This window comes from Carassius carassius, chromosome 39 (genome assembly GCF_963082965.1).
Source record: "Carassius carassius chromosome 39, fCarCar2.1, whole genome shotgun sequence".
NCBI lineage: Eukaryota > Metazoa > Chordata > Actinopteri > Cypriniformes > Cyprinidae > Carassius > Carassius carassius.
Genome location: NC_081793.1, coordinates 18,552,115 through 18,577,859, shown reverse-complemented (window position 1 = coordinate 18,577,859; position 25,745 = coordinate 18,552,115). Strand labels below are relative to the sequence as shown.

The window sequence follows — 25,745 nt, the reverse complement described above, 5'->3', positions numbered from 1 at the left end:
CAAAAAATTTAAACTTGTAACTTTCTCATCTCAGTTGAGTAGTTATATAAGAAAAATATGATCTAAAAACCTACAAATCTGCTCAACTCCAAGGGGCCCAGGTCATATTTAGTTCTCATTTAATTAAACAGAACACATGGCCTTATAATACCTAATAGCTCGCGGTGCAGACTGTGCTAGATAAACTAACGTGGGGATTAACTTTTCGACATCACAAACACCAAGTTTCTCACTGTTCTTTTGCTTCATTAGAGCGCATTCTCTTGAACGACTCCAGGCTGAACTTAAATCTCAGATACAGGTGAACTACAAAGAAAGAACCGCAGATTCCCTGGTGTAATTGATGTTGTTGATAGTTCGGAATGCAGAAAGAGAGGGGTTTTTTTTGTTTTTGTTTTTTATGAGACACGGGTGGATTGAAGGAGAGACATATGGGCTGGTTCATATTTCGCTTCAGTTTTTTCGATTGTAAAAATGAGACTGGGCAAGAGACCCAGCATGCATAACACATTCTTGAAACATCACGGCTAGCTGGGTTTAATGAACAGAGTCTTAAACGCCTGAAAACAAAACACAACATCCCCAAGCACATAACTATGTTCCTATGAAAACTAACAGTGATTTTAAGAGACATTTAGAACTTGAAGGCTGAACTTCAGAGATTTAAATGATGACAAAAACATATGTAATTGTTTTACCGAGATGATTGTTTCCGCAAAGTAATGAGGAAAAAATACAATTACATACTGTGCATGAAATGAAAAATAACATCTATATTAGCTAATAGAATTAAATCTAATCTTATCAGATTGAGAAGTGGTCCGTGGAGCACGATGATGAAGTGTGGGGCTATTTGTGGCTGTCGAGGTGTTTCACAGAGGGAAGAAGGCCAACAGGTTTTTTTTTTAGTTGTTTTTGGATCAGAGCAGCCCAGGGCTGGGCACTGTCTACCCAGCAGGAGCTTGCACTTGGCCTCTTCATTGGGTGAGGCCCTTTGGTTCAAATCAGGACCACTTGTGGGAAGAATATACCACACACAAATCTATGCAGGAGTGTTTTTTCTGGGAACGCCGAGCCCGAAGACTCGACATGCATGCTTTGATAAAATGTTTTTCACAAAACATTTCCAGTTAGAGTTTTCTGTGCCTGCAACATGAAAAAACTAATTCTGATCAGCATGTAAGCCTACTATATGTTATTTTACTTTAAAGTTAAAAAAATTCTATGAAACCTCTTGGGCTGATGAGAAGCATCCAGACAGGAGGCTCAGACAAGCCTGAACTTCAGAACCCTCTTCAGATTAATTGCTCTTAATGGGCCATATCTCAGCAGCTGCATGCCACTATAAGTTGCTGCTCATTCCAACACATGGCAAACACACGATCACAGTCTCTTTACCTAATTATACAACTCCTATAAACAAAGAACCGTGCCACAAGGATAAAAAAAAACTCACTGCACAAAAGTTCAGAATAGATTTTAAATAATAATATCAATATTAATAAAATAATTTGTAATAAAATATTAAATTAGAATTTTATAATTATAAAAATTATACACTATTTATTCATTCTTATTCTCATTCAGAAAAAAAGCTAGGTTTTCTTCAACAACAACAACAAAAAAGTTACTTTGGCAAGGACATGGCTTTGGTGGCCACTTTCCAAGAATGAGATGTGTTCCCTCATTACCAACAATGACGAGTGCATGCTTTACATCCAATGAAAAAAGAAATTGTTTGAAGCAATTGACGGCCATGATGAGCAGTTGTGATTGTTTCATTGAAGCATAAACTAGCTGGTCTCATTTCCTCTCATTATGTAACCTCATTACAGCTCAAATGGCTTGTAGACAAGCTAAAAGGTTCACCACATAATGGTTTGAATAGCCTAAAAAAATTCACTTAGTAAGAAGTTCTCGTTTAAAGCAAATAAATGCTTGAGGTGGATGTGCAGTGGATAAAAACATTGACATTTTAAAGACCCCATTAAGTACCGCCTATTGGAAGTTGGAGCTGCATTTGAGCCAAGGGCAAATAATTCTTTACATTCTGTTCCTCACACAAATTAGTCAATTGATAATTTATTGATTATTTTCATATAAATGTATCTGAGGATAGGAAATCATTGCGGTTTCTGCAATACTGTAAAGCCTGTGCCATTACAAAGATTGAGTGAAGTCCCAAGGCAAGTCCTGAAACAAAGCAAGCAACCCTCTGTACTCATTAATTTTCATAGCCACAACAACAATAACCATTATGCCCCAATAGCACATTAGGAAGGGAAAGGAAGCAGAAAAGGAGCAGAGTGGGCGTAAGAGGTTGAAAGACACACTGAGATTCCTAACAGAGATGCATATTGGGATTGGGTACTGCATTAATGAGTGGCTTGGAATTGTGTGGAAGTGATGCTGAAAATTGGAGTTTCTTATTGAAGGCAAAGTCCTTTATTAATTCATAGTACAGGTTAGAGAGATAAGATGTGTCCATTTGAGCAGTAACATCCTCCTGTCTACACGAGCACACAAACCAGACTGCTACAACCTGCGCTGCCAGTCTGCAGAAAAGTATTGTAAGCTTAAAGGACTTCATAGCTTCATAAGATTTAGAGCTTAGAAAAGTTCACCTACAAATATGTGTCAACAAGATACTTAAGCTGGAAAACAGGTTATACTGTAGATAAACATGGTACATGAAGGATAGTTTCTCTTTGACCACAACATGGGGTTGAGCTGTTTGAAATGTCTGATTTTGAAAGATCATAATTTGATTAGAAAATTGAAAGCACCACAAAATCTGCCAAAACCATCCCAATCACACAGCAATTTGTATTTGACAAGGTTTACTGTAGCTAATTCATAAGATTTAAAAATATATATATTGTATGCATTTTACAAGGTGGCAAATTTGTAGGAATTTGTACGTAGGACCACACCTAACCACGTCCCTAAACTTAACCATCACAGAAACCGTACAAAAATGTACAAGTGAGGTTGTATAAATTCATACGCATTAGCCAACTGAAAATATGTATGAATTGGCCATGAGATAGAGTTGGTCGAATCCAACAAAGTCAATCAAACACACTGTTTAGGGGGGGGGGGGGATGCAGACAAATACAGCATTTTTACACCTACTGATAAACAGATGGGTTTTCAATAATAATAATAATAAAATTAGATTTAAAACTTACAACCAAAACAACAAAAAAAAGAAAAGAAAAAAAAAGAAAAAAAAATGCTATATAACATTGAGACATCAACCTTGAGACATCAATTCATATTCATGGAAGGGAGAGTAACATACTGTAGTTATTAAATAAAAATTAAATACATTTATTGTGAATGTGAATTTTGCAAATATAAACTGTATATTTGGCCTGCAATACAGCAAAATTGCTCATAATTGAAAACAGTCTGGCTAGATCTGAAATGAAAAACTTTGCTAATAATAAGCTGCATTAAAATGTTAATGGTTTCCTAAAGCAGTTAGGGATATGGAAGACTATTGTATTTTTTGTATTTTTTAACAATAACAGCTAGATACTTATCCATAAATATTACAATACTGTTCAAAAGTTTGGGGTCAGTTTTTTTTTTTCATTTTAAGAAATTATACTTTCATTCAGCAAGGAATCATTAAACTCATCAAAAGTGACAGTAAAGCCTTTTACATTTCCATTTAAAACTTCTATTTCAAATAAAAAAAATTTTTTACTTTATATCCATCAAATAATAATGAAAAAATAATAATGTTTCACAATTTTCACTAAAATATTAGTTTTCAACTTCAAAAAAACAAAACAAAAAAAAAGTAATGTTTCCCAAATTTTTATAATATTTCACAATATAACAGATTTACTGTAATTTTCATAAAATAAAGGCAGCCTTGGTAAGCATAAAATATTTGCCTGTTTGATTGTTGTTTTAATGACCAACATTTTTTGTCCACAAGCATTAGTTTTCTGGTTGCAATTTTTTTGAGTAAAATCCTAAAAGCTATGGAAGTAAACATCCCTTTCTGGCTAAAAGAGTTGACAGATATATAGCCTGAAATGGAAGGGAAACAACAACAAAGCCAAGAAATAAAAGAAACCGAATGGGCTGAAGAGCTTATGAAAAACTTGGGCTAAAGGTAGAACGTGATAACTGATGGAATGAGAGATGGAGATGTGCCTGTGGATTTATATTTAACCTCTTAGATAAAAAGCACACACTCCAGCTCTGTAAATAGCAGCCATGTGGTCAGGTTTTGTAAGGTTTTCATGCATAAGATCAAGCGATCAACATGTCTCCTCTCCAAGAAACACAGAGCAGAGTCTGGAAGGAGGCCACATAGAACACAGCTCAGATCAACGTTGAGCAAACTCTTCTGCCTGTTCTTCTCAGTCATTCACACATTCCTACTAACTCCACTTGATCTTAACTTCATCCAGCAATGTGTGATTTGTCCATCTCTGACGCACAATGGAATACCAAAACTGGACAACACAACATCAAATAATGTTTTGAACCCTACTAGCAACATTTCAAGCCCAGGACCGATAAACAAAGCTGGAACTGTGCAGTTGAGAGCTGCTTCTTCATTCCACGGTGGGTTTAAAAAGTGATGCAGGATGTCAGTGACTGGGAGAGAGGAGCTCAGACAAGTATGAAAGACACAGGGCAATAGAAGCTTCAGGAATGTGAAACAGAACAGATGCAATTAACCAAACTCGATGTTTTATAAGTGACCATGTGCATCCAAATTCTTTCTCCATCTCAGTCTCCAATTCTCCAGATGGACCGCTTCATAAAGACAACGTTCACTGCCAGAATTCCCCAGGAGTTTACAGGGAACAAAACGAGAGGAGAGACAAAAGAAGCTGAAGTCCTGAGGGGGAGGGGAATGCCATCCGTGTACGTATGCGTGCATATTTCTTTTGTTACAGGTCCACAAAGCTTACACCTCCAAAAATACATCACCATTCAAAAGTCTAAATTCTAAATTATGTTTTGTATTGTAAAAATCTTGATAACATTATAAGTGGACCGCCAAAAACACTACAAAATTATAAAAAAGACAGTTCATGATACCTAAGTATCATTAAGTAGTTTTCAACATCAATAAAAACACAACATGTTTCTTGAGGACCAAATCAGCATATTAGAATGATTTCTGATAAATCTAATGGCAGACTGGAGTAATGGCTGCTGAAAATATTAAATATATTACAGTAGAAACAGTTATTTTAAGTTGTAATAACATTTTACAATATTACTGTTTTTACAGTATTCTTAATTAAATAAATGCAGCCTTGATGAGCATAACATTTTAATAAAATCATACAAACTGTGCATCTAATAAAACACATTCACATTTTGGCCGCTTGAGTTCACAAGGCCGAGGACAAAAAAAATCCTACATTGCCCAACATATACACTCCTGGTTGCCAGCAGATGTTCCCATTTACTTCATTTATTTTGAATAACTCTCAAATTACCAGAATAAATACATTCTAATCAGAGTAAGTGATGATGAATGTTGTTTTCTTGTCTGAGAATCAACCATTTTCTGAGAAAAATACAAAACACTCACTCCCAAGGAATTCATCATCCTTCAAAGTTGCAATGTGTCATAAAATACTGAAAATTTTCGTCGTTGTTCACCTCAAAGCCCTGAGTTACGACTTCAATCTCGAGCAGGGCGGAGGTCGTTGCAGACAGGCATGAACCACGGCGTGTGCCCTCCAAAGGCTCTGGAAGACTGTAGCGTGTGAGCACACTGTGTAAACAGTGCTATGAATTTCAGATGTGTGCCAGTTGCCCACTCTGTTCAGTTCAGCCTTCACACTCGTGCTCATTCTCTAGCACGGCGAATTACCACACAATGGTAAACAACAAAAGTCATGCAGATGGAAAGCATAGTGCGAGCGCAAATGGCTTTTAAGGGGGATGGGAGATGAGAATGATTGGTTTATTGCACATTACACCAAAAAAAAACACCCATTACTTATTAGGAGAATAGAGACAACCCGTTTAGACCATGTGCCCGGGCACACCGACTGTTTTCCCATCATTAAACTAGCAAAAATGGATTCAGACACACAGAGTGCACCTGCATTAAAATGGGGCCCAAATCTTTACTGTCACTTTTGATCAATTATACGAATACTTTTTTAATAAAAGCATTAATTCCTTTAAAAATATATCTTACTGACCCCAAACTTTAAGTAAAGTAAATACATAATTGTGAAAATTACATAAAGTTGCTATTACAAGAAATATTCACAATTGTGAGATATAAAAACAATAATTACTAGAAATAAAGGAGCAATAATTGTGAGGTATAAAAGCACACTGCGAGATATAAAGACACAATTATGTGGAAATAAAGTGAGAGATATAGTTAAAATGACCTTCTTTTCTTTTTTAACTCTGAGGCAAAAACATAATTTCAAATCAAAAACCGATTTCAAATCAGTGAGAACAGCACAGAGATGTGCACTAACCTGCTCATGGAACTCAATGCCCATGCTGAGTGTGTTAATGAGAATGGCGATCATTATTCCTCGTCCAAAGTACTTGCTATCCACAATCTTACGGAACGTGTCACACACCAGCCTCCAGAAAAGGACCACCTTTGCTGCCCGAGCTCCTAATGCAAACAACTTCTTCTTCCTGTTGGGATCTCTGCTGTCCCGATAATGAGCATCCTGTGTGAACTCGTACACGCCCTCACTGTCAGAGTCTGCCGTCTCAATCCCATCCACTCCCTCGGAGTCATTGGCCATCGCTTTGGCACAATACGGACATGTCTCAGGGTCAAAGGTCAAAGTTGTGTCTAAATTTGTGCCACTGCGATTCATGAGCGCATCTTTAAAGATGATCTTGCCTGAAATGTATGAGAAAAAGCATGATGCATAAACAAATGTCTATTTCTGTCTCTATTTTTTAATTAGCTTTCCAATTTTCAGCTATTATGTCAAAGTAAAACATAAAAAAAATCAATATATATATATAATATATATATATATATTATATATATATATATATATATATATATATATATATATATATATATATATATATATATATATATATATATATATATATATATATATATATATATATATATATATATATATATATATATATATATATATATATTTTAGGGGTGTACCGATACGCGTATTCGTATTGAACCGTTCGGTACGAGGCTTTCGGTTCGGTACGCGGTACGCATTATGGACCGAAAGGTTCGTTGGACTAATTAATTATATTTGGAAAAAAAATACAATTGTGAAATATAATGATATGCGTTCAACAAGGTAGCCCCATAACCCAAACGACGTGACAGGCAACGCCCCTGACACCCCCGAAGAAGAAAAAAACACCAACTTATATGTTTATGTTAGGCTACTCAGGCGCTCGCTCCCTCAGTAATACACGTTGAAGGCTCGTTGCAAAATGGCCAATGCGTTTAACAGACCAGAAATAGAAGATCCTCCAATAACCAACAGGTCTGGTGTTTGGGTGCACTTTGGATTCCCTGTAAGCTATAATGGTGATGGCAAGAGAGTGGTGGATAAAAAAAACAACGATATGTCGCATCTAGGGTAGACCAGCGGGAATACAAAAAAAAAACACCAGCGGGAATACTTGAAACATGTCAACTCATTTACGCCGACATCACCTTAGTGTTTCAGTATCTGGGAAAAGACGAAAAAAAGGAGAAACATACACGCAACAAACTACCCCCGCAGCATTTAGACAGACATTTCCAACGGATTCAAACAGGGCAAAAGACATCACCACGGCGATCGGTAGGCTACATTTACGTTATAGCCATGGATATGAGACCTTACTATTTACCATTCATTCTATCATCAGCATTATAGCTTACAGGGAATCCAAAGTGCACCCAAACACCAAACCTGTTGGTTATTGGAGGATCTTCTATTTCTGGTCTGTTAAACGCATTAGCCATTTTGCAACGAGCCTTCAGCGCGTACTGAGTGAGCGAGCGCCTTACTCTGTAGTGGAAAACGTAGGTTTTAAGAACATGCTTAATGTAATTGAGCCCCGTTACAATATTACTTCACGAGCCCATTTCAGACAGACCGTAATTCCTGCTTTGTTCCAAAAAACAGAAGCCCTATAGAGAACAAATTGAGTAAAAACCCACTCAATATAAAGAGTTATAGAGTTCCATATAAAAAGTTACATCTTTGTATTTGTTCATAACTACTACAATAATATAACATTTTCATTTTTTTTTTTATAAGGAGCTGTTTTTGTTTTATACAGTATGCTGCTAAGAAAACACCATAGAAGATGGGTAAAGAATAGCTCCATCATTGTTCAATGTAAAAAAAAAAAAAAACATACTTTGTTAGTTTTAATAAATAAATTTTTTTAAAAAAATCAAGGATATTTATCTGCCAATTTTTTCTTCTTGCTGTATCTAAAACGTACCGAACCGAACCGTGACACCAGTGTATCGTATCGAACCGAACCGTGAATTTTGTGAACCGTTACACCCCTAATATATATATATATATATATATATATATATACAGTACAGACCAAAAGTTTGGAAACATTACTATTTTTTATGTTTTTGAAAGAAGTTTCTTCTGCTCATCAAGCCTGCATTTATTTGATCACAAATACAGAAAAAAATTAATATTGTGATATATTATCACAATTTAAAATAATTGTTTTTAAATTTATTATACTTTAAATTATCATTTATTTCTGTGATGCAAAGCTGAATTTTTAGGATCATTATCACATGATCCTTTAGAAATCATTCTAATATGATGATTCATGATCAAAGTTGGAAAAAGTTCTGCTGCTTAATATTTTTTCAGAACATGTGATATTTTTTTTAGGATACTTTGATGAAAAAAAAAAAAAAAAAAAGCTATTTTTTTAAAATATAAATATTTTGTAATAACAATATACACTACTGGTCAGTAATTTGGGGTCAGTAATTTTTTTTCTTCTTTCTTCTTTTTAAATAAAATCAATACTTTTATTCAGCAAGGATGTGTTAAATTGATAAAAAGTGATAGTAAAGAAAAAATATTATTAGAATATATATGATTAGAATTTTTATTTTTATTTTGAATAAATGCAGTTCTTTTTAACCTTTTATTCATCAAATATATTAGACAGCAGAACTGTTTCCAACACTCATAATAAATCATAATATTAGAATGATTTCTAAATGATCATGTGATAGACTGGATGTTACATGTGACACTGAAGGCTGGAGTAATGATGCTGAAAATTCAGCTTTGCATCACAGGAATAAATTATTTTTTTAAAGTATATTCAAATAGAAAAATATTATTTTAAGTTGTAATAATATTTCACAATATAACTGTTTTTCTTCTGTATTTTTGATCAAATAAATGCAGGCTTGATGAGCAGAAGAAACTTCTTTCAAAAACATTAAAAATAGTAATGTTTCCAAACTTTTGGTCTGTACTGTATATATATATATATATATATATATATATTATTGTATATATATATATATATATATATATATATATATATATATATAAAATAGATATTTCAGGGTTGAGTTTCTAGCAAATGCAACTATAATACATAGTGTAACCGTGATAATACATACAAATTAAAACATTCAAATATCTAAAATGATTTATTTTGTTCATACTGCCCAGCTCTACTCTTAAATCATGTGTTTCATGCATCAAGCATTTTTTATGAACATTTACCAGGAGGACCTTGTGTCTCCACCAGGCACTGTGAGGTGTTGATGGGAGTTGGGGGGATGTTTAGGTTGGTAAGGACACTAGCGGTGCAACTGCCTCCTCCTTGCTCCAGGATTCTCTGTCTGAGCTGCTCTAAGGCCAGAGATGACTGTAACGTGGGGTAGTTCTTATGTACTGGAGCCGCAAATGGCACGGAGTTCCTTTTATATGCCTGAAACACCATGGAACAAGGTGAGGGGCTGCAGCGCAGCGGCTCGAGGTGGCCCGCAGTCTGATAAACATTATGCACTGATTCTGCACCACTGGGACCCAGGGACCCACAAAGGGGCTCCTTCTGAGGTACAATGACAGGTAGCATATGATGCCCAGAGTTGCTGGTATTGACACTTTGGGAACTCTGGATGTCCCCTTCTCTGCCCCCATCAATACGGACGCTCCCATTGCCCAGATGGTAGTGATGGTGGAGGTGATGATGATGGTGCATGATGGGACGGATGGATCCCTGGCGCTGCTTCTGATGCCGTCTTTTCGTGGGTGGTGGTTCCAGTACCGGAGAAGCACAGATCTGCAGGCCTGCACGGCGCCTGGCGGCCCGGATGAGGTGGCCGATTTGCCTGGTGCCCTTGCGGATGACATGAACTAGGTACTTGAGGAGCTCGTCGTAGCAGCTTCCTGGCTCAGAGAAGCTATTCAGGGTGCTGGCGTTGGACCTGAAGCGCACTCTCTGCTCCTTCATAAGCTGACTCTCTCGTTGCTTGGTCTCAGAGAACTGTGTCGCTATGACAACTAGACAAAGGTTGATCATGAAGAATGAGCCCACCTGAAAAACAGTGGAGGGAGTGGAGTATACCATGAACAGAGAGAGCTTCACTGCTTATTAACAACATTGTTCCTGTAAAAACAAGAAAAGATGGCATGATAAAAATAGCAAACATAAAACCGATGGTTATTTTCTGTACTAAAAGGATTTGAAATTAACAGATTGAAAGTTCAATGCCACATTTGATGGGAAAGTTTGGTCAGTATTTACTAACCATCACATCATTCCAAACCTGTATGACTTTCTTTCTTCTGTGTAACACAAAAGAAAACATTTTGAGAAATGTTTTTTTTTTTGTACATAAAATGAAAGTCGAACAGTTTTTGAATAACAATATTCTTCATAATAGCTTCTTTTGTGTTCCACAGAAGAAAGAAATAAAGGTTTCAAAAGACATGACACTGAGTAAATCAAGTCAACTTAAGACATTCACAATAGACATTGTTTCAAAGCAGCTTTACAGAAAGCCATGATGTCGATGTTAATAATATATTAATATCTTCATGAATTATAGGCTAATTTAGCAGATTAGAGCTGGTTATAATAATATACAATATCTTACATTTTGTGACGATATAAGCAATCAAGCCTTTGAGAAATGTTTTAAATATACATGCTTATAAAACTTTATATAAAGAGCTGGGTGATAATATAGTTATATTCTGAAACAAAATAAAAGTCAAGAAGTTGAGATTTGCTGTAAAGTATAAGTCACTTCACATAAGTATACTGTAAAGTTGGATATGCTTTGGATATACAATGAAGATTACATCCATCAACTATGACAGAAAATGAGGCCAAAATTGTGATTTTTGGCAGAACTATCCCTTTAAATACCCCTAAATGCATGTCCTGGACAGATTTAAAACATCTTGACAACAATCCATTTCCTAGGCTGAACAAAACATGATTCACAGTATGTTAAGGATATTGCAACTACAACAGTTTGTTTTTTTAGATAAAAATATTTAAAATATAATTCTCTTGTCTTTGTCTTGTGAGCTGTCTGACACATGGTTACATCAGAGCCAGTATAATGAAATCTGTCTGGTCAGTGACGGTTCAGGTAATGCTCTCATAAAGGTGTCCAGGTCTGCCCAGCTCAGCCCAGTCACTCACTATTATCAGGAGGATGAAGTAGATGAAATTGTAGAAAGAGTGAGCATCCATAACAAAGTACATGATGTCCACCCAGCCCTCCAGAGTAATAACCTACAGGAAAGAACAAAAGGAGAGGGATTCAGTGCAGTTTATGTCTCAAGTTTATATAAAGGCATTATTTTTATATAAAACTTCAAGGAATACAACTCTTGCATTCTAGATAGCGACATCAGTCCAGAGCAAGGAAAAATAAAACACTACAAGCATAAGTAATCTCTGATTATATGCTTCTGTGATCAGTTTTTGGTTCTGTACTCAAACATGTATGATGAGGTAGACAGTACAGATATTGTATGCTCAAGGGGGACACCATACCCAGCATGCACCCTTCAATCCCTCTGATTAATCTGTCACAGATTAGGGAGAAACGGAGAAAGGCAAAACCGGAAAGGAAAGACATTTTGCTTGCTATTTACAGGGCAATTGGGTGTGCCAGCATGATGAAGGGCTGTCAGACAGCTAATTTGTTTTTAGACACTAAAAATTAAGCCCCTAGCCACAGAATTGGCCGGTTGCAAAAGGATTAAGTCATCAGGCAATTCTGCAGTTCAGTACATAACAGTCTCCTAAATATTTATTACAAATGTTTTTTGGTGTGTTGTAAACATGCAAAAAGTTCAAGTTTAATTCAATTTGAGATTAAAATGATTAGGACCATATTGTCTGACAGAGACAATCACCCTTTTTGTGATAAAAGAACATAGAATACAAATTAATAGAGTCCGCTGATCCCTGCAATTTTCTCCATGCCAGACTCTAAAAAGGCTAATCCAAAATCCCAGAACAAATGGGCTTTGTTATTTAAACACATTGTCAAGTATTTAAGATATCACTGAATGGGCAGGGAAACTGAGGTATGCACATTTGGGCTCATGATAGTAAATGTAACTATCCAATTGGATCAATTGCAATCAATCAGTGAATAAAATGTCATGCTTCAATCAAAGAGCCTCAGATTTTGGTGGCTGTGTAAAGCCATATCTTTACAGTAAAATGCAAGGAGGCACCTAGTAAGGATAACCTATTTTTTATATTTATACATAAATTATCATAATTGAATGGCCAATATAAAAAAATGTATTTTCTATTTTGTAAAATAAATCAATTAAATAAATAAATAAATAAATACATTTTAAATGCTACAAGTGAATTTAGGCATCACAACATTTCAATGTACAATATATAAAACTTTTAGATTAGTGTAATTAAATTATTAGTTTTTTTAAAGCTCAAGCACAAGAAAATGAAAGTGGTAATATAAATGTAAAAATAGAAGAAATGAGCATGCACAATTACAATTTTATATATATATATATATTATGGCAACAATATATTGTGCATCCTAACTAAACTGTCATTTTATGGCATTGTAAGTATTTTTGTAGGGTCTTCACGGAATCAGCAATAAAAGAAGACATGCAACAGACCTGAAAGATGGCAATCCAGGCATAACCAATGTTGTCAAAGTTTATGGCCCCCTTGAAGGGATTGGCCTCTCCGGCTGAGCAGTTGGTGTAATACTTGTTCCAGTTGACGCAGGTGGTGTTGTCTGTGCTATTGTATGCAGCCATGTCCAGCTGGCACTGTCGGCCCTCTTCATGAAGCGTGGGGATGGAGGTGCACAGGCGCATGCCATTCTCCCGTGGTTGAGAACAGATAAATGGGTTTTCATCATCGTTTTCTGTGTGGTAGTAGTTATGCAGGTCTAGACTGGTAGGCCTGTACAAAGGATAAAATTAGAGTGAGGCTTTCAAGCTTCAAAAATGGCACAAAAGAATGCAAAAGTATCATAAACTATAAACAATCTTCAATGATATCCATCCAATTAATGTGATAAAAAGACAAAAATTTCCAGACTGGAGTCAGTAAACTGAACTTGTGGTGAGTGAATCATTCAAATGGGTCATGTGAATGGGGTCAACTTGGTAGCTGAAAATATGTAAGTCAGAAGAAAGATTTTGTTCATGAAAAACAACAACAATCTGTGTTTCCCGCACAATGCTTATGCTTTAAAAGACTTGGCCCCTTTTATGGTTCTTTTATTAATTTTCACTGATTTTGCAGCTTGAGAGTCCAATTCCTCATTTGCTGTCACTGAAGTGCAGTGTAGCCAGGGTATAAAAAACATTCACCTTTTGTGTCCCACGAAAGAACGAAAATGTATGCAATGCACAAAAAGAAAGTTCAGACAACTCAATCAATTGTGCATTGAGCAATAACTCAGTAAATGAAGATCTCAGTGCTCTCTGCTCAGACTCAGAAGATCAGCGGTAACTATCTCCAGAAAAAAATGCAATTGAGCAAGGCCTAGCTTTAATGGTGTTTCACTCTGACACTGGGTAATTGGGCCGTCTGTCAACACAAATTCACCTCAGAGAGAAAGTGCCATGGTGAATTAGCTGCACAAGTACCTTCAATTACCCATTCGGACAAATCCTAGCCTTCCAAAGAAACCCTACCCCTGAAATATATATTTCTTAAGAGCAATTTAACGGTTTAAGACCATCTTAATGTTACATAATCACTGCTGCAAGCCAATCTCTGTGCGGCAGTGGATTCCTTTAAAACGCTGTGTAAGACAAGCCATAAATCCATGGGGTCTACTTCATGCTCTCAGTGAAATCATAGCTGTGGGGTTTACAGTGCTAGACAGTAAGCAAAATGAACTGATTCACAGTTTGAAAAATATATACACACATACACACACACACATATATATACATTTACATATATAGATATATATACATACACACACACACACACACACACACACACACAAACCCGATTCCAAAAAAGAACAGAATTCAATGATGTGGAAGTTTCAAATTTCAATATTTTATTCAGAATACAACACAGATTACATATCAAATGTTTAAACTGAGAAAATGTATCATTTTAAAGGAAAAATAAGTTGATTTTAAATGTCATGGTATCAAAACATCTCAAAAAAGCTGGGACAAGGCCATGTTTACCACTGTGTGGCATCCCCTCTTCTTTTTATAACAGTCTGCAAATGTCTGGGGACTGAGGAGACAAGTTGCTCAAGTTTAGGAATAAGAATGTTGTCCCATTCTTGTCTAAGGGCCGTTTCATAGTCAACGCATCTGTACGCATACGCGTCCCCGAGGCTACGCATCGTTACGCTTCGGCCGCCATTATGCGTCGGTGCGTAGCCAAATGTGTCGTCCTAGTTTTTGATACGCGACGCGCCGATGCACGCAATACTATGCGTTGTCGGTGGGGGCGACATTGCAAGTATTGTACATTAATTCAAGTATATTGTGTTTACAGAAGAAGAAGGTTTGAATACAATGGCGGGCGAAGAGGAAAAATTATGCGAACTTATACGTATTCATCCACATTTATACGATAGTTCATCGCAATTACATTCAAATAAAATAGCGTTGGAAAATTCATGGAGAGAGGTTGCAACCGCGATGGGAAAACCCATAGATAAAGTAAAAACAGACAGAAATGTAAAATCAGCAACAGAATACACTCCTCTTCAGTTGCCATTGTGATCTGAATATCACGCGACCCAACTCTACTAATATCACCCGACTCTACTACCCCCTGTTGCGTGAGTGGTGTATTGCATACACGCATCGCCCGTGACGCTTGCGTCCACTGTTTAGACTATGAAAGGGAGCGCGTCGCTCGCGTTGCTTGCTCGCGTTTCTCGCGTTGACTATGTAACGGCCCTAATACAGGCTTCTAGTTACTCAGCTGTCTTAGGTCTTCTTTGTCGCATCTTCCTCTTCATGATGCACCAAATGTTTTCTATGGGTGAAAGATCTGGACTGCAGGCTGGCCATTTCAGTACCCAGATCCTTCTTCTATGCAGCCATGAAGTTGTAATTGATGCAGTATGTTGTCTGGCATTGTCATGTTGGAAAATGCTAGGTCTTCCCTGAAAGAGACAATGTCTGGATGGGAGCATATGTTGTTTTAGAACTTTTTCTATACCTTTCAGCATTGATGGTGCCTTTCCAGATGTGCAAGCTGCCCATGCCACACGCACTCATGCATCCCCATACCATCAGAGATGCAGGCTTCTGAACTGAGTGCTGATAACAACTTAGGTTGTCCTTGTCCTCTTTAGTCCGGATGACGAGGCGTCCCAGTTTTCCAAAAAGAACTTCAAATTTTGATTCGTCTGTCCACTAAACAGTTTTCCACTTTGCCACAGACCATTTTAAATGAGCCTTGGCCCAGAGAAAATGCCTGCGCTTCTGGATCATGTTTAGATATGGCTTCTTTTTTGACCTATAGAGTTTTAGCCGGCAATGGCGAATGATACGGTGGAATGTGTTCACCGACAATGTTTTCAGGAAGTATTCCTGAGCCTATGTTGTGATTTCCATTACAGTAGCATTCCTGTATGTGATGCAGTGCTGTCTAAGGGCCTGAAGATCACAGGCATCCAGTTTGATTGTTCCAGATTCTCTGAATCTTTGGATGATATTATGTACTGTAGATTATGATAACTTCAAACTCGATTTTTCTCTGAGTCCTCCAGCTGTTCCTTATATGTACATTTAACTTTTCTGGCCTCTTATTGCTACCTGTCCCAACTTTTTTGGAATGTGTAGTTCTCATGAAATCCAGAATGAGCAAATATTTGGCATGCCATTTAAAAATGTCTCACTTCAACATTTGATATGTTATCTATATTCTATTGTTAATAAAATTTATGAGATTTGCAAATGATTTCATTCTTTCTTTTTTTTTTACTATTCCTTATATATATAACATATTTAATATATAAGATGTTTATATTAACTGATTGAAGAATAAAAACACTAAGTATTTTAGAAAATTTTGTATTTATTTGAACTCAATAGATTGCAGCCTGCCATATGATATGCACAGAAACAAAAACATATAAAAATAAATATTGAAAATAAAATTCAAGTACAAAATTAAGACAAACAAATTTAAACTTGGGTAAAAAGAAACAAAGGGAAACCTGGCCATTAGTGCAAATCTCTGTAACTGTATATTAGGTCTAAAGTTACTGCACAATAAACAGAACACTATCGCAACTTAAGGTGCGTTCACACCAGACGCAAATAGAGCGTCTGGTGCGAGTGATTTCAATGTTAAAAAAGTCAATACAAAGACGCGAATAGACAACCTCCGAAAATCGGCGAAACAAATTTTTTAATAAATCGCATATTTGAGTTTAAAACAACTACATTCTCGCATGAAATAATTTTAAAACTACATTTCATGACACGATAACAGTAATATTTAGAAAATTATCTGAATAAAAATGGTGGTTGAAAATGCTGCATGAACTCAACTGGAAGAAGCCCCCCCATGTTGTGAAGTTAATTTCACACGCGAATGAAGCATATGAACTCAAAATGTTCATGCGTCCAAATATGGGAGTTATTCGCGCAAGTCGCGTCTGGTTTCAACACAGCATTAACTATTCAGTACAGTAACATGTTAGCATGTGTTGATGTGAGTTGGTTCATAAGATTTGAGTTGCTTGAAGCAGACGTGGATAAAGTATTTTTTCCTGGGCATAGCGTGCATGTTACAGAAACATTCTTGCCTTTATTTTTCGGTACTTCCAGTTTGAGAATGCCATTATCGCTGATGCCGCCTTGTGTTTAGTGGTTGAGCGTGCAGTGAGACAGAGTGAGCAGGGCACCGCCCACCCAGCCAATCATCCTTGGATTTGCAACGGTGTCAGGCAGCTGCTGACACCTCGCGCTTTATTCAACCAAATTGTAGTAACGCGACACTTTACATTCTCAGTAAAGATAAAGGCATTGCAATGATGGGAAAAGTAATTAATTAGATTACTCTGTTACTCCCAACACTGTATATATATATATATATATATATATGCTCACACTGCAATATGGCTTATTTCAGATGCCTTTTAAAAACACTACATTTATTCAACCCACCACAGTGGCTAGTTTGAGTGACTGTGTTACCTGCCACGAGCAAAATCCACCCGCATTTGGCGGGTTGGCGGGTGTTAATGTCAAGCCCTGGACACACACACACACACACACACACATATATATATATATATATATATACGCACATACACATACACACATATACACAGTATATACACACATATCAAATATTTTTATATAAAATAATAAAAAAAATTAAATTATAAATAAGTAAAATTACTTTACATTACAATAATGTGCTCACATTATAAACCTTCTCATTCCAAGACTCCTAAGGTCACTTGTAAATAAATATCATGATTGTAATACTAAAAACCCAAGCCATCACACTCACAGGGAGAAGTTTTCTGGGAGGAAGCAGCGGTTTCGGAGAAGCCCGGCCCACAGCTGGACCCCTACAATCCCAAAGATGAAGAAAACAAAGAAGCAAAGCAGCAGCACATTGCCCAGCATGGGGAGAGTGTCCAGCAGAAGCGTCACAAGGATCCTCATGCCTGCAACACAATGAAAGAGCAACTGTAGTATTATTTCATTCCTCACTCAAAAAACAAAAACATTGTGGTAATAATAAACAAATACTGCCACAAGCATGCTGCTCTCGTAAAACATATGAAATTATAGCGCTATAATGCACTGAACAAACTATTGCTCTCTTTCACGTTTATATAGGCTCATTGTAGAGCTACAGTACAAATGTTTATCTGCGCCAGTAAAAATCTCTGCTGACATCCAGTTTTTCAGACACTGCTGCTGCCCTGGCTTCCCTGATATATCTGCCCTGTGTCAAACCACAATGCCAGCTGACTGGAGCATTAATGATGAAAATCATTTCCTGCACAGGGTTTGCGGGTAATTGGTGGAGCAGGGTAATCCAGCCGGTGCTCACTGGCAGCCTGCACTCTGTGGATGATAACTATGGCCGGCTGTAATTTCCACATTTGGAGGAAGAGTGAGTGGCGATAAGCACTGAGGCATTAACAGGAATGAATGACAATAGAGGATCCGTGTCATCACATAAAATGGCTCTGTGCTGTGTGGGTTTACAGAGCTCAGTATTTCGCAGATGCTGCATTTCTCAAAGCCATCGTCTTCGAGATGGGTTTTAGCCCCTTAAATTCACTCTTTTCTAATGAGATGCCCTGATGGAAACAAGGCCTCGAAATATAGGATTTAGGAAACGTTGTGGCGTTTTGTGAGTGTTTATCAGCCTGCATCTATTTCCTTGTAATTAGGAAGTGGTGAGTTCAGAACGACAATTGAGGTCTCCGAGTGTTCCTTCCAATTACGAAGCATTTCTCGTGGATAATCCACAGCTCTGAGATTTCTGCAGAGAAAATCACTTCCTAACTTCAGCCATTAGTGACTCCAAATGACTGTGGAGTTCATCCTAGCACAGCAATTCAGCTAAGCTTGCCATGTAAGGGCTTAACAAGCATTGAATCAGTGACAGTGGCACAGATCCGTGTCCCTTACAAACTGAAAGGTAATTCCCCACAGGGAGCCAGGTGTATTTCATTGGAGAAAATCACCTTCCTGAATTTAGGTACTTTAAGAAGCCTGACAAATGGAATGCCAGGCCATGTGAGTTTCCTCACAATACGATCATGGACTGTCAGAGCTGGAGGTTGAGCTAACTTTAGTCTATTTTCATCATTAATGTCACTAGTCGACTCATTTTATTACTTAGATTTCCAAAATATGTATAAAACTCAAGGAATTGTTTAATTTTCTAAAATATATTGTAGCACAGGTATACATGATACAAAATATGTAAAGTCAACAGTCACATGGCATTTAATACTCAGCTGACTGGCTGAGCCTCATGAACAATAATGGCAGATTTTACATTGTGTAACAGCTGAGCAAATGCCATTCAAATGAACTGGAATTCAAACAGGTATCCAGTAGGGGTGTGACGAGATCTCGTGGCACAAGGTCTCGCGAGATCAGTCAGATGAATCCGGTGACGAGATCCTCAACCAGACCTTTCAACTACCGTATTTTCCGGACTATAAGTCGCACTTTTTTCATAGTTTGGCTGGTCCTGCGGCTTATAGTCAGGTGCGACTTATTTATCCAAATTAATTTGACATGAACCGAGAGAAATGAACCAAGAGAAAACATTACCGTCTACAGCCACGAGAGGGCGCTCTATGCTGCTCAGTGCTCCTGTAGTCTACACTGAAAACATAGAGCGCCCTCTCGCGGCTGTAGACGGTAATGATTTCTCTTGGTGCTTGGTTCTAAATAAATGCGACTTATAGTCCAGTGCGACTTATATATGTTTTTCCCTCGTCATGACGTATTTTTGGACTGAACCGAAAAATACGGTATATTTGCATTACACTGGCCCTTTCACCTTTATATTTACATTAGGCAAGTGGACACATGATAAGCGGGAAAATTATGCAGTGTACTGTAGTCTTTATCCAATCATAAAAACAGAATTCAACATGGAATGTCACAGAATTTGTCAAATTTTGAATTCATTAATCAATCAGCTCGCGATGATTTCAGTAAAAAAATAATAATAATAATAAATAAAATGGGTTACATTTATTTTTCTCTTTAAAAGAAAACAAAAAATGCCATACTACTTCTTTATATGATTATTTAACCATCTAAAGTCCTTTTCAACACCTACCATAAATGCCAATCCTAATTTTCCTTTTCACTGCATTGGCACCGATACTGACAGATAAATGAAATCTTGTAAAAAATTTCCTTAAAACAGTTTCCTTATCTGACCCTGCTATGTCAGTCTAAAGCAATTCACTAATGCAAAAGTCTCACTCTCTGCAGGTGGCTAAACTCCTCCTGAAAAGATTATTTAGGAGAGCGTATTCCCCAAGGGCAGACTGTAAATACCCTGCCATAGCTGTTCTGTTCTGTTAAAAAGAAAGTCTCCCGGGCCACACAATGTGCCCGGGCCCCAGTGTTATGAAGAAGACCCCTGGGATACCCTGCCCTTTGGAGTCCTCCACATGCACCAAACAAGCTCAATAACAAAGCACAGGGGGAAAAAAAGGGATCATAACCATGTTTTCTATTTATTTCTCTTAAGCTTCCACAGATAATAAAAGAGCAGCTTCTCTGTAGGTTTAATTAAAAAATTAAAATAGGTTGAGGGGATATGAAAACCACAAACACAGGAGTCTAGTGTTGTAAAAGGATGATGATACTTGGCAGAAGACTTAACGAAAGAGACAAAAAGCTAAATCTTCTAAATATTAATTCAATAAGGTTGTAAAAGGACAACCCACTGATTTCATTTCTACATCACTCATAAATGCCCTGATGTTAAAAAGATAACTAACGATAACAATATATTGATTAATATCTTACCAAAAACTGCCATCCATCCATCATCCATCCATTCCATGGGTTTTTGATACACTGCATATATATTAAATATTTATAAATTAATTATTTTAAATGTCATAATTTTATTTTATTTTTGTCGCACTGCCACACTCTCATCTTCATAATTTTCACAATTCTTAGAAATGGTCACTCATGTGGTGGACAAATTTATCAGTTTCTGTCTTCCTGTGTCTGCATCTCTTTCTCTCCAGTAGTGCCGTCCTGCCTCTCACCAATGTATATATGTCCACCACTCCAATTACTGCTGGCCTTCAAAAAATGATGACCGTAACGTCACCGCTGGCAGACATACGACATGATGTTGTTCCTCGCCCCAAATAATAATAGAATACACAAGTGGGCAACCAGGTGGATGGATTTCCAATTAACCTTCAACCGCCCTCAAGTGTGGAATCACAGTGAATTCTAATCCAGAAGATGACATGAAAAAGAGCTCAAGACTTTCTGACAGACTAATCCACCTTCTTGGGTGGGTGGGGGGGGGGTGTGACTGAAAAGGCACGAATAGTGGTCTGTCTACATTTTACAAACCTTTTCAGACACTGTTTTTCACACCTGCAAACCAAATACAAAGCAGAGTGAGCCAGTTGTAGCAGTGTTGAGTATTTTGATTTGTGAGGGAACATGTTTGTCATTTACTGACAGTTTTGTGCCTTCTCTTCGTCAATCAAGCCATGGGTGTGGAGAACAACAGTGTGATGTTGATTAAGACAACTGGACAGCCAAAAAGTATAGAGGAAATAGAAGGTGATGTGAAACACAGAGTGGGACTGACATGACTCTGGAAATTACAAGCTCACACATAGACCTCAGGTTAGACGCCATATTGAATTTTTGAAAAAATAAAAAAATAAATACATTTAGACCCTAGTTGCTGAAAGGTCTTGTAGAGTGGACAAGTCCACCAATATCAATTTATTCTAATACTTTGCTGTCAAAAAGAATTCCAAAATGTTTATGACATTCTGCTTTAGTTTCCAGCTTGACAGTCTAATGATTGATGATTTGAGTTCAACTCCTGTTATGTTTTTCTCTCTTTCTCTCTTGTTTTGTTCAGATTAGTGCTTGGGGGAAAAAAGGTGAAAAATGACAAACAGGTTCAACAAAAATCTGTCACCCATTTCCCCAGTGATGATCCACAGCAAGCGAACCACAGATAAAATAATCTGCACATTAATGCAAATATTATACCTTTAATTAGTTTGGGTGGCTCCAGAATAATGAATTAGGCTGTCTGCTACTACTTCATTCCCGTCTCTGATCAGCACAGGTATTCATTATTTATTAATCGTGATGGGAAGGGATGCACTCGTCTCCTAAATGAACAAGAAAGCAGGCACCTGGACACCATTTGAGACCCAACCCCACCCCCCCCAGAAAGAGTGCAGTTTGTCTGTCGGATTGATAGACATACTTAACCGTATCCAGAGGGGTGAGAACTGAACAGGACCCCACATGGGCTAGTCAAAACATTCCAGCTAAATGCTTCCATTGGTCAATATACATTTTACTACTCTCCACAAATAGGGACATTAAGCAGAATCGGCCAGACATGGCTCCTTGTGAAATAAGAGCCGCAGGGGAACCACGGGCATCTCCTTGGCATGGAGGATGATTAAAATATCCGGTATATAAAGATGTGGCCAATAAAATATCATCACCTGGCCTTAGAGAGTAAGAGTGTGTGTGTATGAGAGAGAGCGCCAGTCTTTCTTATTGTTTATGTGTGTGTGTGTGTGTGTGTGTGTGTGTGTGTGTGTGTGTGTGTGTGTGTGTGTGCACTAAAGAGGAAAATTATCTATAAATCTAAAGTCCGCAAAATAGTATGAATGGTATATGACTGAGCCCAGGCAACGTTTCTCATTCAGATGTTGATTAAATTGACCACAGTGTTTAAATAATCTAATTTAACATAGAACATTATTCATTCAATAAACTCTTTGATTGAATGCAGGGAATTAATACATTGAATTAAGTTCTGAATTCCTATTTTCTGTTTCAAATGTAGCTTACTTGAACATTCAATCATGGTGTATGATTGTGGTTATATATATATATATATATATATATATATATATATATATATATATATATTAGCGCGCTGCTGCTGGTGACATGGAGGGAGGCCGCCGACAGACCAGGATCTTGTCTTCACGACAACACTATCTATAATTCATGTTGAGCATAAATATAAAGCCTACTGATAAAGGACACCATCAACAGTATTGACGGCAAAATAGACTATGTTTGACAGGTGCAATATGCCAGTGTGTCACCGGCCTAAGGTTTTCAAAAGGCATCACGTGAGTGTGAACATCACTACAACTAGGGAAAAAACGATTGTAATTCAAACGCAGCTCCCGTCGGCATTTAAACAGACCTTTGCTATTAATATCGATTGGTCCAACGCAATAACCAAATCTGAGCAGGTCTAAAAACTGAAACTGTTCATGTTGCACTTTACACTTTGGAAAAGTTATATATATTTTTTAAATATGAGCAGGCGTCCAAGCTGGGATTGGTAATGCTGCACTGTAATCATAGTTATTTATTTATAATTTTCATTATATTTTATTATATGATATTGGTTTGAGACTGAGAGTATTTTATTTAGTGGAGAACTTCGCAGCTGTATTTTATTTCTTATTCTTTTTTTATTTTATATATATTTTATTAAAAATTATTGTAAATTTTTTTTTAAAAATTGTAAACAAATTGTTAAAAAAAAGTTTATAGTAATAAACAACCTGCAGTTTAATGTTTGCATTTCTTTCCCTTACTGTACCGAAAATGAACCGAACCGTGACTTTAAAACCGAGGTACGTACCGAACCGTGATTTTTGTGTACCGTTACACCCCTAATAATAATAATATATATATATATATATATATATATATATATATATATATATATATACATATATACACAGTATTTGTGTGTGTGTACAGTATTTAACTTTTATTACTCTGTATACAACTTTAATACAACGTTACTGTATTATTACTGAGTATTAATGTTTTTGCGCATTCCAGACACTATTGAATCTTTATGCAAGTTACATAATGACACCAGAAGACGGCAACAAGTGACTGTCTTTATAAGTGAATTATTGAGCCATTCATTTAAACGATTCAACCAAAATCATTAATTCACTCATGAACAAAATAAGCACCTGCCTTTGAATGACTCACTGAATCATTTACTTAACCAATTCATTCATAAACAAAGATCCATTCAGGTAGGTTTTTGTTTTGTTTTTGCCTTTTAGTGACTGATTGAGTTATCTAGTTAACCAATTTGTTTACAAAAACACTGATTTATTCAGGTATGTCTAACATTTTATAATAATATTCCATTTCTATAACTTTAGCTATTGCCTTAACTAACAATGAAAAATGCATTTGTTAAAGTATTGTTTAAAGTTTGTTTAAAGTTACTTATCTAAAAAAAAAAAACAACAATAACAACTGTTCTTTGTTGGTTCATGTTAATTCAGGCCCATTAAATAATATTAACAATTAAAACCTTTGGTTTACCTAACGTGTTAGTAAATGTTGAAATGAAAATTAAAAGACTAATATATTTTTCATTGTTATTTCATGTAAACTACTGTAGTTAACTAATGTTAGCAAGAGCATTTGGAAAAGTGCATTTGGTTGCTGATATTGTACTCACTGGGTACTCGGTTGATAGCCCGGAGAGGTCGAAGTACTCTGACCGTTCGGACCGCAGAGAAACTAACATTCTGCAGGTTGAGAGAGTATTCCAGCATCCTGTAAACACACACACATAAAAAAAGTTTCAACTTTTAATAAAGCAAGATATTTGATTGTATGCATACACTAATGAAGACACATTACCCCCCATTTGCATTGCATCTGTTAATTAATCCACATTTTGATTTTTATTGGAATTCTAAATATCACCTGAAGGCAAAAACTGATCTGATTTTTAAACTGATTAATATCCTCCATATGTATCCCTTACCATGGCAGCAAAGTGTAAAAGGCCAGCAATATTTTCAAATAAACACTGACAGCCCAGACACATTAGTGGCGTGTTTTCTGCCGAACTGCCAGCGCCATACTGTAGATCAATCGAAAGTTATCAGGATTCATCAAACAATTACACTGAATCGTTTTCAATTAGGTCCAAGAGAGGTGGAAGGAAGGTTAATGTAGAGCTTTCGCAAACAAACACATCCACAGCTGCTCTGCACATGTGAACTTCGGAGTGAGGCACATAAAAGAATCGCATGTTTTTGTAGAAAATAAACAAAGTGAGTGTCTCTGTACGCCTGTGAGCTTGCAACCGTGTAATTGCAAACCCAAAAACCGTTTCTGGCCATACAACAACTTAAAGTGGGGGGAAAAAAAGTTAGCATTACAGTATGTATCAAGTTAATACACAAAGCTGATGTTGATAAGCATATGCACTTTAATGATGGTTCTCACGGTCACATGGCCTGCTTAGATTAAAGCTGGATGATCTGGGGTGTTTCTCCATTCTTTCAAATATGGATCAAGTGAAGTCAGTGACGTGCAAACAGTGCGAGCCCCATTAGCCAAGCAGGGCAGTGAGGAAATGTGTTCTGACTTTGTTGCTCCTGAAATGTGCAGAACAGCTTTGAAGGCACTGATTGGGCTTGATTGAAACCTGCTTTCGACTGGACTGCAAAAATAATAACAGTGGTGACTATGACTAAAATT

General features: G+C 36.8%; 1 protein-coding gene across 11 annotated transcripts in view; it reads right to left on the bottom strand.

Moving 5' to 3' along the window:
- The window catches only part of LOC132121547 (voltage-dependent T-type calcium channel subunit alpha-1G-like), a 130,545-nt gene that overhangs the window by 82,897 nt on the left and 21,903 nt on the right, over positions 1 to 25,745 (bottom strand). For all 11 annotated transcript variants that reach the window (XM_059531050.1, XM_059531049.1, XM_059531054.1 and 8 more), the window contains exons 3-8: positions 24,712 to 24,809; positions 17,986 to 18,145; positions 13,137 to 13,428; positions 11,668 to 11,760; positions 9,732 to 10,548; positions 6,489 to 6,871 (exon numbers count right to left, since the gene is read on the bottom strand). In XM_059531050.1, coding sequence (XP_059387033.1) covers positions 6,489 to 6,871; positions 9,732 to 10,548; positions 11,668 to 11,760; positions 13,137 to 13,428; positions 17,986 to 18,145; positions 24,712 to 24,809 — 1,843 coding nt within the window. The remainder of the gene's footprint in view (positions 1 to 6,488; positions 6,872 to 9,731; positions 10,549 to 11,667; positions 11,761 to 13,136; positions 13,429 to 17,985; positions 18,146 to 24,711; positions 24,810 to 25,745) is intronic.